At 41.8% G+C, this 17,706-nt stretch overlaps 1 protein-coding gene across 1 annotated transcript; it reads right to left on the reverse strand.

Moving 5' to 3' along the window:
- Window positions 1-8,002: 8,002 nt before the first annotated feature.
- On the reverse strand, window positions 8,003-16,962 carry LOC310861814 (SH3 domain-binding glutamic acid-rich-like protein 3). The gene is made up of 3 exons (XM_083769457.1): window positions 16,834-16,962; window positions 10,562-10,729; window positions 8,003-8,360 (listed from the first exon to the last, which is right to left on the reverse strand). Exons 1-3 carry the CDS (start codon window positions 16,876-16,878, stop codon window positions 8,295-8,297), a joined length of 279 nt encoding a protein of 92 aa, XP_083625583.1. The 5' UTR covers window positions 16,879-16,962; the 3' UTR covers window positions 8,003-8,294.
- Between the last annotated feature and the right edge of the window lie 744 nt (window positions 16,963-17,706).

A 17,706-nucleotide genomic window follows, 5' to 3' on the forward strand; every position in this document is an offset into this window, starting at 1 on the left:
CACACACACACACACAGAGCCAGAACCAGTCCATTGCAGTGCTCCTACAAAGCAGATCGGTCCCTGGTCGTTGCTAAGGAACTAGCGGTTCACTCTCATCATGGTGTCAAAACGATCCAACATTACATCATATTTACTGTCAAAATGACGAGCAAAAGATCAACCCGTACTCACTTCAAGTCCTTTTAGGAACAATTATTATTGCATTATGCAGGAACAATAGAGAGATGTATTTCTGTGTGAAGCATTAACCCATTCTGACCTGAGATCAGATTCATACGAGGTTTCCGCCGGACACACACTGGTCTGATGAACCCATTCTGACCTGAGATCAGATTCTAAAAATGTCAGTCGCTCTTCGATTTTTCAAAAATAGCAGACCTACAAGCTCGTATCGCGCCACTCGGTGGCGCGATATGAGCTTGTAGATCTGCTATTTTTAAATAGCTAAAGCATAACATGATGCTGACACCAAAATGGGTGCCCGGTCAGAATGGGATAAAGGGACACTTCACCCTTTTTGCAAAAATATATATGTTAATGACGTTTAGAAGCTTTAGATCACTTTCCTGGGGGTATTTATGTGTGTAATATGTGGTTTTAGTTATTTTAGATTGCAGCAGTGAGCCTGTTGTCTCTGATGTCATGGACACTGGTCTCACTACCTTCCTGGACTACAATTCCCATAATTATTTGGTGCACTGCTCCTCCTTGTGGATAGGGGGAGAGCTGTCTTACTGAGACAACATGTAGTCCAGGAAGGAAGTGAGCCCAGTGTCCATGACATCAGAGACACTGGGCTCACTGCTACAATCTAAAATATCTAAAACCACATATTACACACATAAAGACCCCCAGGAAAGTGATCTAAAGCTTCTAAACGTCATTAACATATATCTTTTTGCAAAAGTGTCCCTTTAAGGTTGCCAACTGATCAAAGTAGGGGACAATGTTGTACCTGATAATCATAACAACAACAACAACAATGATAATAATAATAATAATAATAATAATAATAATAATAAACAAGGGTTGTAACGATGCCATTTAACAGTGATACGAAATGCATCACAATGCATGGGTGATGAAGCCGATGGACAATACATGTTGCATTGATAAGATATACGATTAATTTAATTGAAATCAATACTGTAACTTTAGCCAAAATAAATCAGTGTGAAGCTTGTGTGTGCAGCATTTTTTTCATTTAAGGTAAAGTTTTATTATTATGGATATAAATTAGCACATTGGCAAATACATAGACATTTTTTTATTTTTTATTTATATTTTTTGTCCCACGATTTTGTAACCCATTTTTCACCCCTGTGTCAATCATCCTGTGATCCTGGGCTCTACACACCCTCCGCCAACCTAGGGAGCTTCCTTCATGCTTGAGTGTCCAAGTTGCTCCTTTACACCTGACAGGGGGGAGTTTCCCTGGTTGAACGTAGCGCGTGGAAGGAACACGTTATTCCAACCAGTATAGAGACCAGTTCCTTTCCCCTCCATCAGGCGTCCCGGCTGGCCAGGGGGAGGCAGTATAGAGACCAGTTCCTTTCCCCTCCATCAGGCGTCCCGGCTGGCCAGGGGGAGGCAGTATAGAGACCAGTTCCTTTCCCCTCCATCAGGCGTCCCGGCTGGCCAGGGGGAGGCAGTATAGAGACCAGTTCCTTTCCCCTCCATCAGGCGTCCCGGCTGGCCAGGGGGAGGCAGTATAGAGACCAGTTCCTTTCCCCTCCATCAGGCGTCCCGGCTGGCCAGGGGGAGGCAGTTTAGAGACCAGTTCCTTTCCCCTCCATCAGGCGCCCCGGCTGGCCAGGGGGAGGCAGTATAGAGACCAGTTCCTTTCCCCTCCATCAGGCGTCCCGGCTGGCCAGGGGGAGGCAGTATAGAGACCAGTTCCTTTCCCCTCCATCAGGCGTCCCGGCTGGCCAGGGGGAGGCAGTATAGAGACCAGTTCCTTTCCCCTCCATCAGGCGTCCCGGCTGGCCAGGGGGAGGCAGTATAGAGACCAGTTCCTTTCCCCTCCATCAGGCGTCCCGGCTGGCCAGGGGGAGGCAGTATAGAGACCAGTTCCTTTCCCCTCCATCAGGCGTCCCGGCTGGCCAGGGGGAGGCAGTATAGAGACCAGTTCCTTTCCCCTCCATCAGGCGTCCCGGCTGGCCAGGGGGAGGCAGTTTTAACATAAACATTTAATATGAACACATAATGGACAAAACTTGCACCTTTACAGAACAGAGATTCCACACATTTATCGATCACCAAAGTGTAGCAATGTGGAAGCTCACATTAAGCCAAACGAGGAGGGTCAAAGGTCAAGTTTACTAAGTATTGAGGATTTATGTATCTGAATTCAACATAATAGAAAACATGTGTAAACAAACTCATGCCAGTGCTGTCGAACAAGTTCATGATTATGAAATCTATGGAAAAAGTTGAATCTGCAACACATTATAGGTGGGGGGATGCTTCATCTCTATCTCTCTCTCTCTCTCTCTCTCTCTCTCTCTCTCTCTCTCTCTCGGCTAATGGCCGAAAAAACTAAACGACATTGAAGACCCCTGACCTAAAACGAGTTGAATTGCAGTGATACTTTTTATTTTAGTGGATTACTTTCTGATCACTTCTACACGTTCCTGGTAAGACTGTTGTTTTAGTGGATTACTTTCTGATTACTTCTACATGTACGTTCCTTGGTATAGTGCTCGCATTCCTTTTGAAGTTAAGTGGACCCCTCGCTAATAGTGGCCTTGTGGTTAGAGTGTCCGTCCTGAGACTGGGAGGTCGGGGTTCAATCCCCGGCCGGGTCATACCAAAGACTGTAAAAATGGGACCCAGTGCCTCCCTGCTTGACACTCAGCATCAAGGGTTGGATTGGGGGGGTAAGTCCCTGCGACATACTAGCGTCATGTCCAGGGGGTGTACTTGTACATCAAGCTGCCTCACGCTACAGAAACAGGAGATAGGCTCTTGCCCTATGGGCCTCATGGCTCGGCAAGGCTACTTACTTACTCTGCTAATAGATTAACTGAAATATGGGTCCATGCCAGAACAGAGAACTGCCAAATGTACTTTGATGCGCTGTCTTTGAAATAAAACTGTATTTTTAATGTGTGTGGGGACTGAATACATGCACCACTTTGTTTTGCTTCTCGAATCCTGCTGCGCATTTTCAGAAAGTGCACTTCGTTTGGCAGGTGTGAAGGCTCATTCGAATCCTAATGCGTATCAAAGAACCGCATTCTACTCCGAGCAAAAACGGGGGGTTCGCTTCGCTTCCAATCGCACTTGATTACGATTCGGTGCAGGTGTGAATGCAATCCGCAGTAAATAAAGGAAATGAACACATGCATGTTATGAGTATAATTCTATCACCTTAGATTTCACTGTGTTGTAGGCTAGTTTATGAATGGAACACATTGATAAAGGTCCCCCCTGCTGCGTTTCCAATAGAGGGTATTGAATGTGTATAGTAGTGAATGGCACATGGAGTGGCAAAGCAACATGCAAAGTGAGTGTGACAGAGTATAGTCACTACCCAGGGCAAGGAAGGACACAACACAGGGCAGCTTCCTTAACTTTGTCTTTATTCCTCATGTGCAGGGAATTATACACAATAATATCCTTTTACACAGGAGAGGCGATCTCTCCACTGTCCAGACAGAGGCTCTCTCCTGAGTGTTTGTGGAGGTGACTGATTTATCCTGTTGTGCCTTGATCAAGTCCATGATGCACCACAGGTGCGCAGCCACACCCAGCTCTGAGTCCAGTTCTAGTTTGACTCAGGCCAGGTGTGACTGCTTAAATCAGTCATCCTCCCTCTCACAGTGAGTTTAACCTTGTTTAATGTTGTTTAATGCAATCAGATAGGACTTTTCTGTCTGGGTGCATGGGCTGTCAAGGCCAAAAAGTAGTTTTTCCTGCATAACTTCCGGATTTCATGATGATTTCACACGCATACCCTCTAGTGCTGCGGATGAGTGTGAAGGCAAACCGCAGCAGATTAAATATGCAAGAATCCCAATTTCTCCGTCCTTGAGTCGCATTGAGTCTACCGAAATATTAGGTGGGAATGTGACCTTAGGTGGGAATGTGACCAAAATCTTAATTTGTCTTAGAAGTGTATCTACCCATCTTCTTTTCTCTCATGAACCCATTCTGACCTGAGATCAGATTCATACGAGGTTTCCGCCGGACACACACTGGTCTGATGAACCCATTCTGACCTGAGATCAGATTCTAAAAATGTCAGTCGCTCTTCGATTTTTCAAAAATAGCAGACCTACAAGCTCGTATCGCGCCACTCGGTGGCGCGATATGAGCTTGTAGATCTGCTATTTTTAAATAGATAAAGCATAACATGATGCTGACACCAAAATGGGTGCCCGGTCAGAATGGGTTAAAGTGTAACAGCAACAACTGTCTCCTAGACTGAATAATAAAATGATAACGATAACAATAATAATAATAATCCAAGACTTTCGACTCAGTTCAATTTTTATTCAACCTTTAAATCACTTTTCACAATCTTCTTGGAAGACAACAGCATCTTAATTCCTTTATTCTTATCTTATTTTTGGCCAAGGGGGGCTTGGTCCAAAAAGCAAAGCAGAGAAAGGCTCAAAGAAAGACATAATATACTGTTATGGAATGTCTAAATGACGTTGCTTTATAGTGGATACGCGTCGCTAATTAACCAGCAAACACATCGACTAGCGTCAACTTACAAAAACAGTGCACAAAACTTTGTGTTTTTCTGAAAGTTCCCCGCATACTATTGGTACACTTTAAAATCCTCTGTGCTAGCTTTAAGTCTCGGACTCTGAGTAGTTGACCCCCAAACATTTCTTATTTCGTTTACACACTTGAATTCATGGAGATTTATTTGTTTTTGTCACATTCCTAAGCCAATACTTTGATGACCGGTGGAGTCTCTGGTCTGGTCATGAAATTATTGGCATGTGAAATGTGACAAAAACATCTTCATGAATTCAAGGCTTGTGTGTAATTGTCTAATTGATAGAAAAAAATATATTTTTTTTGGGTGAACAACTTTAACCTAACACAGGATTCTACTGCATAGATGTGCTCAACAATATCAAATGATGAAATGACAGTCACAGGAGGATAAAACATGGGAACGACATTAAACATAAACAAGTTAACTGGATATATATATACCCATCATGGGAACAATTAACTGTTTGCAAACACATTATGCACTGAAAAAGTTTAATCAGTCGATCGATCAAAAAAAAAAAAAAAAAGGTGCTCACAGTTCTCCGCAGGGTTCTGGACAGTGCGTAGGTGCAGTGCATCTTTTATGAAATGATACAGGACCACAATAAAACGTGAGATTTGGACCGTGAATGTGATTTGCAAACATGTCAGCTCCAGTTCTTTTTTTTAACCTTCTAAAATACACTATTCTTTTGTACTTCCTAGCTTTCCAAACTCTTCTTTTGAAATCGTCATGAACCTTAAGAGGCTATACGCCGCCCTACAAAGATAAAAGTGCAGTAACTACACCCCGGGAAAAATTGCTAATAATATTGGGTTTAAATATTCAGCCAAATGAGATATCGGAAAATAAGTGATATTAGGCTACACTAATTGTAAATATGTTCGTGAGGTAATCGTTCATCCCCCCAAAATCTAATGTGACCTTTAATTGGGATACACAAAATAATAAGTCGGTGAATCCAAAAAAACGTAGCTACTGCACTTGGGCTTTGTAGGGCATGACGTTTTAAGTATCTGATATCTTTAAGACGTGTAACAGTGAAACATTAAGAACGTTAAGATATGCTACAGATTATCTCTCAAACGTTGTCACAGGTATGTATGTATTGGCACCGAGTTTTAACCTTATAATAATCAATGCTTTTGATCACGCTCTGCTCGTTTCTTATGATGGATGCAATCTAATGAGGTCCTCATCCTCTGATCCTCAGATGTCTAGACCTCTATAGCAGTGGTTCCCAAACTTTTAGCTCAAGACACAACAGGGAAATTAGACGTTTGCCCGAGACCGAAGACTATAGTGAACATAGCTCAGTGTTGTCTATTAATTTATTTTTATTTCTAATATATAGAATTCTTTGATTTTTTTCCCCGTTTATTTCGACATGAAAATACTGGAAACAAGAATACAATTGTTTTTAATTCATGAAATGTTATGCTTTTTGAGTATGTTTTGAGTATAAGTTTTTTATGTCCACGATTCCAGTGTTTGGTAAACAGTGCTCTATAGAATTAGGGCCGATTCATACTCCTATTTTAGAGCCGAATAAAAGTCGGTTCGGCGCTGTAGAGCCTACAATTTGACGTCATTTGAGGTTCGGGGGGGCGTCTACCGTCCTAAAGTCGGCTCTTCGGTGCTACTGAAAATTTCTGACGAGCCGAAATCATTTCGGCAATACAGCGCCGAAACAGCGGTAAAATAGGAGTATGAATCGGCCCTTAATTAGCCTATGGAATTAGCTCCAGGACCGTCAACTCTCTGTCCTGTATAGATACAATATTATATCACTGTCAGGCAGAAACCTCGTATATCCATACTTCAATACATTCTTTCTCTTCACTTAATGCCCTATACGTCATCTTCAAGCGAAAGTGATGAGAATAACCGATCTACAAGCTCACAAGGTGTCGCGATAGGATGCGCCGCGAGCTTGTAGATTGGCTGTTTTAACTATTTCTGAATATTTTCGTTCTGTTTCCTGAAAAAGTAACAGTTTTTGAACATACCGTATGAGGTTGAAGACCAGAAGAGAACACAGGGTTTTTCCAAGCGGTGGAAAAGTATCACAAGTACATTTTGATGTCAATACATTTTGTAGTTGGAAAATCTTTGATTATTGCTACTTTTACTTAAGTAAAACCGCTGATTATCAGTCTTGCAGGGACGTCACATCAGTGACATTCCGTGTGAATGTAATAGATTACTCTGATCTGATCATGTGGTCACAGCGAGCCCAGATTAGCTGACCTCGTTATCTAGTCGCCCTGTTGATTCCTAACAAGGCCTAACGAGCGATTAGTTACATTAAGACTGATAAGTGATTAGCATGACAGAAAAGACAACATTCAGCACAGGAAATAAAAAAAAATACATTGTATAACACATGAAACTAAAACAAAACTTAAAGCGCAATGCGACTTTGGTAGAGGTTTGTCATGGCGTTACTCCAAATCAGTGCGATATCTTCCAATTAGTTGCTCCGTTGAGGGGAAATCAATAACACCTCTCCTCATTGACTTGCATTGTACACTGAAAGAACTCTTAAGGTAACTCATTTAATACATAAACAAACCGATTCTGACAATATATAAAAAGCCGTACCTAGTTGTGTTGTTGACTTTGTTTGCATTCGTTTATGTGCTTAAAAAAACAAAATAAAGAGTGACTTTCAGAACTGTTCGCTGTCAATGAGGAAATTTCAATTTCTAATCAACATACACTAGCAACTGAAGATATCTCACTAATATTTAGAGTTACCTCACGGCAAGGTAACTACTCAACCCAGACCTCTACCCAAGTGCCATTTTGCAGTTACAGTGGTTAAGAGTTTTTTGGGAGGCAAACAGTGGTTAAAGGCCTTTTTCACTTAAAAACACTTCTGAGGTCATTTTAACGTCTACTTGAATAATGTGAAGTTGAAGTTACAATGGGTTTATATAGGAATGGGGTCATGTCTGATGGAATGAATATATCAAATATTGAAACAAGCAACTTAACCCATTCTGACCGGGCACCCATTTTGGTGTTGGCATCATGTCGTGCTTTAGCTATTGAAAAATAGCAGATCTACAAGCTCATATCGCGCCACCGAGTGGCGCGATACGAGCTTGTAGGTCTGCTATTTTTGAAAAAAATCGAAGAACGACTGACATTTTTAGAATTTGACCTCAGGTCAGAATGGGTTCGTCAGACCAGCGTGTGTCCAGTGGAAACCTCGTATGAATCTGATCTCAGGTCAGAATGGGTTAAAAACTATCTGGGGGGGGAAGCACACACAAGCCAGAGTAGACCCACAGAATGACCCCATACGTATTTTAAAGTGAAAGACCCCCTTTTAAGTTTTCGAGAGCCTATAGTTAGGGAATGTGTGTGTTGTGATTCAGGTTGATAGTTGAGCGTGTTTGGCATTTGTCATGGCATGGAGGGCAGGTGGGTATAGTGCCAGCCTGGCCGAGAGGAGAGGAGGGGAGAGGTGAACAGGTTTCCAGGTCGGCAAATGGTGGTGGTGGTGTGGGGAGGGGAGGGGAGGGGGACAGAGAGAAACCCCTCTTCATGCCAGCTTCAAAAACTGGTCCACTGCGTCTTCTTCCACGGCCTCCGAGAGCATCTCGTAGTCCTGTTGGGAGGAAGAGAGAGCAACAGTCAGCTTCAGTTTGTCCAGGGTTGGGACCATGGTGGTCATCACCATGCTGGCTGCTTGTGGTGGACAGTTTTGTCAATTCAATTTCTGCCATGGATATATACATGCCACTTGACGTACGATAATCAGAAACACATACAGAGCTTTCCCTAAATGACAATGGTTAACCCATTCTGAACGGGCACCCATTTTGGTGTCAGCATCATGTCATGCTTTAGCTATTGAAAAATAGCAGATCTACAAGCTCATATCGCGCCACCGAGTGGCGCGATACGAGCTTGTAGGTCTGCTATTTTTTTTTAAATCGAAGAACGACTGACATTTTTTTAATCTGATCTCAGGTCAGAATGGGTTCATCAGACCAGTGTGTGTCCGGCGGAAACCTTGTATGAATCTGATCTCAGGTCAGAATGGGTTAACAGATCTGTAACAAATCCATGTGGTTCCATTTGTACACTCTGAGTCAAGTGGGTGCTTGCAAATGAACCACTAGTACCAGTGGACTCGTTATGCCTTAGTGTCGCAGTAAATAAATGTCATGCATATTCTGAAGAAAACCTGCAGACTTGACTTTCAATAATTGTAATTGCGTCATATGATCAAAATTCGCCACGGACACATTTGTTGACCGTACAGACATACTGATGGGACCATAAACATTATTAGCGTTCATCATGATGATAAATAAAAGCTCTCACAGCAATCGTATCGTGGGGATTCTAATTTATCGTGAAATTGTCACTAACACCATGGGATCAAATCGCTTTAGCTGCTTAAACCCTCTATAATCAGCTTACATTGCCTTACATTCGTGCTGTGAGCTTGTAGATCTGCTATATAAAAAGGAAAGGAGTTGTAAAAAACCTATTTGTTTGCTTGTTTGTTTTTGCTGTTCAGACAAAACAATGTGATTCCAATCTGGATAGACCACAAATGAGATTTGGGAACTGAACTGGGCCTTACTGACCCCTGCTGGTCGCTCTGGTGTGTGCAGGCCAGCGTGGCTCGCTTTAGTGCTTTAGCTTTGCTGCATGCAGAAAGAGAGGCAGCAAACACTCTGGAGAGGAGATTAATCCCTACAAACAGATTCACCGATGTTGTGCGGGAATGTCCCACACGGTAAGTCAAGTCCATGTATTTGGGCCCAACTTCACCTAGACTGTATTACCTTAATAAACATGGTCATGAATACTTTCTGCTTCCAGTCACTAGTTTAAAGTCTCATTTCTAATGTCATAATATTCTTTTTGGAAAATTATGGTCCCATTTATTAAAGAAATTACCATAAAGTCGCGTATGTTCTGAGGGGCGTGGCTACCGTTACAGTCTATGATCGGGATTCCCCTCCCACTCGAGTCAAAATAAAAACCAACGGAGAAGAAGGGGGGAAGTCCCGCCTCGTTGTCTGGGCCAGCCAATGGCCAGCTGGACCCAAACGGAGCCAGCCAATGGCCAGCTGGGCCCAAACGGAGCCAGCCAATGGCCAGCTGGACCCAAATGGAGCCAGCCAATGGCCAGCTGGGCCCAAACGGATCTAGAAAGATGGCGACTTACAGTGCAGGAATAACAGGCTTCATTTTACGTCCATGTTAGACCCGGGGAACGCTTTGTCCATATTTTTTACAGTCTATGATTGTATTGAATGAAATATGATAGTGAGCGTTTTGTCTTACGCTGCAGTATTGATTCTCACTAAAACCATCGTTTATTTTCATTTAACCCATTCTGACCGGGCACCCATTTTGGTGTTGGCATCATGTTATGCTTTAGCTATTGAAAAATAGCAGATCTACAAGCTCATATCGCGCCACCGAGTGGCGCGATAGGAGCTTGTAGGTCTGCTATTTTTTTAAGAATCGAAGAACGACTGACATTTCTACAATCTGATCTCAGGTCAGAAGAGTGCATGCCTTTCATCCGACGGAGCATTGGTCCGAACGACAACCTACCTCCTCCCTCACCCTAACCCTAACCTCCCCCGGGGCAGACACCTAAACCTAACCGCAACCCTCTCCCGACCCGCAGCGCACCTCGGAGCATTGCTCCTTCGGAGCAATGCTCTGTCGGATGATAGTACGCTTCCCAGGTCAGAATGGGTAAATCAGACCAGTGTGTGTCCAGTGGAAACCTCGTATGAATCTGATCTCAGGTCAGAATGGGTTAATTTGTGTTCTTACCCCGCAGTATTGGTCCTCGTTGAACAGCTGTGGGGGAATGGCTTTGGGGTTCCCAGACTTGGCTCTCATCTCGTCCCTGATCTCTCCTCCCAGCGAGATGTCGATCAGCTCATACTGGATACTTTTACTCTCCAGTATCCTGAGTACCTCGGCCTGCTGAGACTTGATCTGAAATCAATCAATCAATAAATAATGGGACAGTCACAGTGACAGTGCATCATACTACTTTTGTGTTAAAATACGGAGATAAGATTTCAGATTTTTTTATTGAAGGGACAGCCCCTTGAGATGCAGCATCTCATTTTCAAGAGGGACCCATAAAAAACAAAATACAGAAAAGCATACTGTACACAAATACACAAAATATGCAGTACACAGATACATACAGATATACAAATGCATACATATATACACAAATAGCTTGCTCACCATCTTCCACCTACACCACCAACCACCACATAATACACAGTGTAGATAAGGTCACAGCGCAAATATTTCAGGGTCATAAAAGGTTACAGTCAGGTTAGAAGCATAGACAAGTTGAGTCTAGGCGTGAATGTAAGGAGGTCCTGAAGCTACTATATGATGAGATGGATCTAAGATATAGAGGGAGGTTGTTCCAATCGAATGGGGCTTTGTAGCAGAAAGAGGTTTCTGCCCGACAGTATAGCCTATGCAATGCGTCCCTCTGGAGTGAGTGTGGAAGTACAGTGGCCCTCTACATCATCAAAGTTTCCCACCCCTGACGTACTATAGGGTTAAGTGCTTTACAGAGACGAACGTAGGAAGCCCCTAAGCAAGGGAGGGAGAGAGACATTTCTCCCCTTGCGTCAATAGTCACCTTGGTACGAAAGTGGTTAAACAGATTGTGATGCATTATTAACTAATGTTGCTGGGGACCTCCCTCAAGGACCCCCTGCCCTGGGTGCTGGTTTACAGGACCCATACAGGAGAAATTGAACATTTACCTTTAAAGAAATGTTTCCCAAACAGTGGCACGAGTCGGGACCCATTTATGGATCACAGACCATTTTGTATCACAAATCCTATTTTATTTTCCTACATTTAAAAAATATAGGCCTATATACTGTATATATATATATATATTTCAAAAGACTATTTTTTGTAAAATAATTTCATAGCGAAAATAGCCGATCTCCAAACTTGCAACATGGAGTGAAGCGACGCGTTGTGTGCTTGTAGAGCTAGTTTGGCAAACATCTAATGTCTCAACCTGAAACATTTAGAACTCATAGGAGAGGTGAAACTGTCCTGTAAAATGCCACAGCTCGCTTGGTCTTCAACCAGCCAAAATTCTCACAAAGTCTCTCCCCTTGTCCATTCCCTCCATTGGCTCCCGGTCGCTGCCCGCACAGAATACAAAACTCTGGCATTCAAAGCAACCAAAAGGTATGGCTCCCCCCATATCTTGCAAGTATGATCGAAACCTACAAACCCTCATGCACACTCAGATCAGCCAATGCAGGGAAGCTGGCAGTATCTTCACTTAAAAACGCTGGGACAACGCTCCACACGTCCAAAACTCTTCTCCCTTCTGGCTCCAAAACTGTGGAATGCACTTCCCATTGCAGTCAGAACTGCAGCATCACTCCCAATCTTCCGCCGTAGTCTGAAAACCCACCTTTTCAGACGCCATCATGGCCCATAGCACTTACCCTAGCCCCTTAGATAGCACTTTATATAGACTTAGATAGCATTTTATACAGACTTATAGCATGTTACGTAGACAGCACTAGAATTGCATTTTATGTAGGCATAGTATTTATAGTATAGTATAGTATAATATAGTATAGTATAGTATAGTATAGCATAGTATAGTACTGTACTGTACTGTAGTATAGTCCGCGACCCCTTGGACTAGGGTGGTCTCAGTTACTAAAAGGGGGCCACCAAATCTTTGTGGGATAGGAAGACTGATTTAAAAACAAAAACAAAAATTTAAATATTTATTAAAACAGTTTAAGAGCCATAAACGTCAAGACGTCTAATTGCCAATTATGTACCGGGATGCCACTGGACGACAAGACGTCTTCCCTTGGGAATTCAAAAATATATATTTGGAAAATGCCTCTAATCTGGTGTACAGGTGATGACATGCACATTACATGCATAATAGAATTACAAATTCTTTCTCTCTTTATAAATGGGAGAATTGTCACTCAGAGCCTAAACTGGTGTCCACCAGGTGGCGCTGAAAGACCATTTGAACCCTATAGAATTCTGGGAAGGGCTGACATTTACCAAAAACAGCTGATCTACAGGCTCTCAACGCACGTTATGAGCGTGACAGCGTGTAGATCAGCTACTTTTGGCAAAAATGTTTGATATAGAGGGGAAAAGTCAGTCACAGAGCCAATTAACCCATTCTGACCTGAGATCAGATTCATACGAGGTTTTCCACTGGACACACACTGGTCTGATGAACCCATTCTGACCTGAGATCAGATTCTAAAAAATGTCAGTCGTTCTTCGATTTTTACAAAAATAGCAGACCTACAAGCTCGTATCGCGCCACTCGGTGGCGCGATATGAGCTTGTAGATCTGCTATTTTTCAATAGCTAAAGCATAACATGATGCCAACACCAAAATGGGTGCCCGGTCAGAATGGGTTCAAGTTCAAGTCTATATTTTATATATGAATTGAAAAAGTTTAATCTGCAACACAATTCATTGTATATAATATGTAGTGGGGGATCCCTGCTTCACTTCATGCCGCGCTGCAAGCTTGTACATGTGCCATTTAAAAGAAAGAAAAAAAATATATATATATGTAAATTCATTTTTACATGAATCTTTTCTTCCGATGGGGGGGTCCGCGGCCAAATATATATATATATATATATATATATATATATATCATATCATGTATATATATAGCATATAGCGATTTAGAAGGAATTTGTAGAATCGGCCTCAGGTCTTAATGGGTTAACCAAAGTAATCATGAACTTTAACCTACTGGGTTCATATTAGAGGTCAGTGACTGTCTGTGCCTTTGTTTAAAGTAAACACTAATGTCTCGTTATCTTACCGTGTGGTTTAATGATTGATACGTCCCATTTAGCTCAATGCTATCTGCCAGTAGTGGAAAGCAAGTACAGTATAGTACATTTACTGTAATTAACCCATTCTGAACGGGAACCCATTTTGGTGTCAGCATCATGTTATGCTTTATCTATTGAAAAATAGCAGATCTACAAGCTCATATCGCGCCACTCGGTGGCGCGATATGAGCTTGTAGATCTGCTATTTTTCCTAGACCTACGAGCTTGTAGGTCTGCTATTTTTTTAATTTTTTGACATTTTTTAGAATCTGATCTCAGGTCAGAATGGGTTCATCAGACCAGTGTGTGTCCGGTGGAAACCTCGTATGAATCTGATCTCAGGTCAGAATGGGTCAATCAGACCAGTGTGTGTCCAGTGGAAAACCTCGTATGAATCTGATCTCAGGTCAGAATGGGTTAAGTACAATTTTGAGGTGTTTGTACCTTACTTGAACACATATCCGATTTACAGTCATTTTTACTTCTACTTTAGGTACATTTTGATGCCAATACTTTTGTGCTTTTACCAAAGTACATTTTGAATTCCGGACTTTTACTTTACGTAACAGAGTATTTCTATATTGCAGTACTATTGACACTTTTACTTAAGTAAAACATGATGTTTGTACTTTTTCCTCCACTGTTATCTGCCAGGGCTGTGTTGAGGAAGTCGCCACACCCATGGGCATGGCACTAACGGTATCAGCTGGCATTCAGAGGCTACGTGGGAACATGGCACACTATTGTAATAATACATTCTGGCACATATAAGATTAGGGTTGTCACAATTATTACATATTAATCATCTATAATCACAATTATTTGAGATCATTCGCAATTATTTTGTCATGATCGTGTTCATGTTGAAAAACAATTATATATAAAAAAAAGCAGAAATAGCAGATCTACAAGTTGACAATACGTCACTTTGTGACGCGTTGTAAACTTTCCTTTAAAAGTAAAGAATATATTAAAATGCCAGTTAATTATTGGTATTTTATTTGTCATATCTGTGCCCTGTGCACTTTTATTACGAAGCCTAAAAGACCAACATATATTTCTATTCTCCAATTTCCAATGCCAAAAACACAATTAAATCGATAATCGCAAATTACGTGTGTGACAATTAATCATCAATTTAAATGTGTAATCGTGACAGCCCTACATAAGATTATTGTGATACATTTCCATGTGTAGTCAGTCAACAGTGGTTGAATGTAACCAAGTAGGCTACATTTACTCATGTGCTGTACTTACTGTAAGTACAATTTGAGATACTTTACTCGAGTGTTTAACCCATTCTGACCGGGCACCCATTTTGGTGTCAGCATCATGTTATGCTTTAGCTATTGAAAAATAGCAGATCTACAAGCTCATATCGCGCCACCGAGTGGCGCGATATGAGCTTGTAGGTCTGCTATTTTTGAAAAAAATCGAAGAACGACTGACATTTTTAGAATCTGATCTCGGGTCAGAATGGGTTAATCAGACCAGTGTGTGTCCAGTGGAAACCTCGTGTGAATCTGATCTCAGGTCAGAATGGGTTAAATGTGTAATCGTGACAGCCCTACATAAGATTATTGCGATACATTTCCATGTGTACTGTAGTCAACAGTGGTTGAATGATACTTTACTCGAGTGTTTAAATACTTTACAAGTACTTCTACTCCACTAACAGCTAAGAAAAGGTTTATTGAACATTTTACTCCACTAACGACTTTAGTTCCTATTTATTTTTGTAGATTGTAAATAAGATTATTATTACAAACAAACATACTGGACTCATAGGCCTACTTGCAAGTATCGTGTTTCATAATATATGGTGGTATTATTGCAACCTGAGTTCTTCTTTCCATGACTGGTCATAATATACTCATATGATCTCAATGGATTCCACATAATTGATGCCACATGTTTGTTACACACACACACACACACACACACAAACTGCAGTGTTTTTCCCCCTCTCAAACACAGTCTGCTTTCTGCTTGTAGCTCACCATTGAAACCAGAAACACACATAGGTATCATTCGCAGACCACTCAGATATATCATGTTTTAATGTAGCCTAATAAATACAGTATTCACTTGAAATACATGGATGTTACCCGTTATATCGGGTTCTTTGTGTGTTTTGTAATATTCCATATAGACTAATAAATACGTGTTTTAAATCTGGGTGTCACTGTATTTCCTCGTTTCCATTGGGTGTAATACGGGCTTTCGCCGGTTGAAACAGCGCCACAGTACAGTATTGAGGATACGTCGGTGATATTCATGCAGTCACAGGCGGGATTAAAACACTTCTTTATTAGACCACGGGACATTACCGAGCATAAAGGGCCCGTACGGTCGGGTAACGTCCGTTGCTTTAAGGTTGGTCCTTTAAAATGTATTTTTACTTCGTCTGTGGACTGAGTATATAGGCCTGACGTACAAATGAATATATGGGAGGTTTCGAGTAAGACTGACAGAGATGCACATTGCACAAACAAACAAACACAAACAAACAAACAACACAAACAAACTTTCTAGTCTTAAGGTCCAAAGCTATAGATGTCATATCATATTTTAATAAATATATTATGTCAGTGAAATATAGTAAACACATCCTCTTAATGGAAGCGATATCAGCTTATTGCTGCCACCATGCAGACTCACATAATGCTACAATATGCTACTTCTTATCCATATATACAATGACATAATTACAAAAATGTTTCTAACTTCTAAATGCTGCTGGAGCACCATTAATATTGAACCAACCAGACCGTGAGAGAAAGGCTATTGCTATCTTGCATATATGTAGGAAATCATATCTCAAACCCAATCGCGGAACAAAACAACATGACTTCCCCTTCCTTTTCCTGGATGCTGGATGGACCTGCTGGTCTCAGATCAGTGTGACTGTGAGTGTGTTCTGCACCAACTTACAGACCATGCAGGGCAGGCTACTATATAAAGCATGATGCGATCTATAATTTAAGATACATTATAATGATATCTTTCTACAACAATAAAGGCAGTGGTCATGGTCAGCTGTGTATGCATGCAGTGTTCAAGGCACTGAGACAGGCCAAGCATTTATAGAATAGCCTACTGTAGGGCATTCATTCAAGCTATGGGTGTGTCTGTAGGCTTCAATAGAAGATGTGATCACAAGCTGATCAGAATCAATAAGTGCGTTCATAAGTGTGTGCACTCACCTCTCTGCTGGCAGTAACGGTGGTGTAGTAGATTTTGATTCCCATGGTCTTGTTTATTTTTTACGCAGGGTTTTGTTGTGGATGTTTGTGTCGCTAAACACACAGCAGCTCTCTCTGTCTCTCTTTCTCTCTGACTCTACTAAACCAACGCTGGCTGCGTACATTTAAAGAGACAGTACCATTAAATGTGGGTGACCAAACGGCCAGCGACGGTCCCTGAAAATGGTTGGGTTTGCATCTTTCTTTCTTTCTTTAAGGGACCAAGAAGTCACGAAGTGACTTTGGTCACTTATTGTTTCTTCTTCTTCTTCTTCTTTGGCATGGGGGGGTGAGATCAACATAATGGAATTAATTCTGTACTACTGGCCATATATGGTGCGTGTCTTGAGTGTACAGGGTTTGATGAGGTCAGAATCAGATCAACATAGACTGTCAGAACATGTCAGCTCCATATATGGAGATCTAAGGGTGGCAGCGGGGGGGGGGGAGTGTCTTGAGTGTACAGGGTCTGATGAGGTCAGATCAACATAGAATGTCAGAACATGTCAGCTCCATATATGGAGATCTAAGGGTGGCAGCGGGGGGGGGAGTGTCTTGAGTGTACAGGGTTTGATGAGGTCAGATCAACATAGAATGTCAGAACATGTCAGCTCCATATATGGAGATCTAAGGGTGGCAGCGGGGGGGGGAGTGTCTTGAGTGTACAGGGTTTGATGAGGTCAGATACAATTTAGGCATTTAGCAGACGCTCTTAATCCAGAGCGACTTACATTTAAGCAAGAACAAAGCATGGGAATACATCACATAAAAAGCATTTATCATGAAACATGCGTAAGCTAAGAAAGTAACAGTGGAATATTTATATAGTGAAAC

This window comes from Protomyctophum parallelum, assembly GCF_964188405.1.
Source record: "Protomyctophum parallelum genome assembly, chromosome: 1".
In the NCBI taxonomy this organism is placed as follows: Eukaryota; Metazoa; Chordata; class Actinopteri; order Myctophiformes; family Myctophidae; genus Protomyctophum; species Protomyctophum parallelum.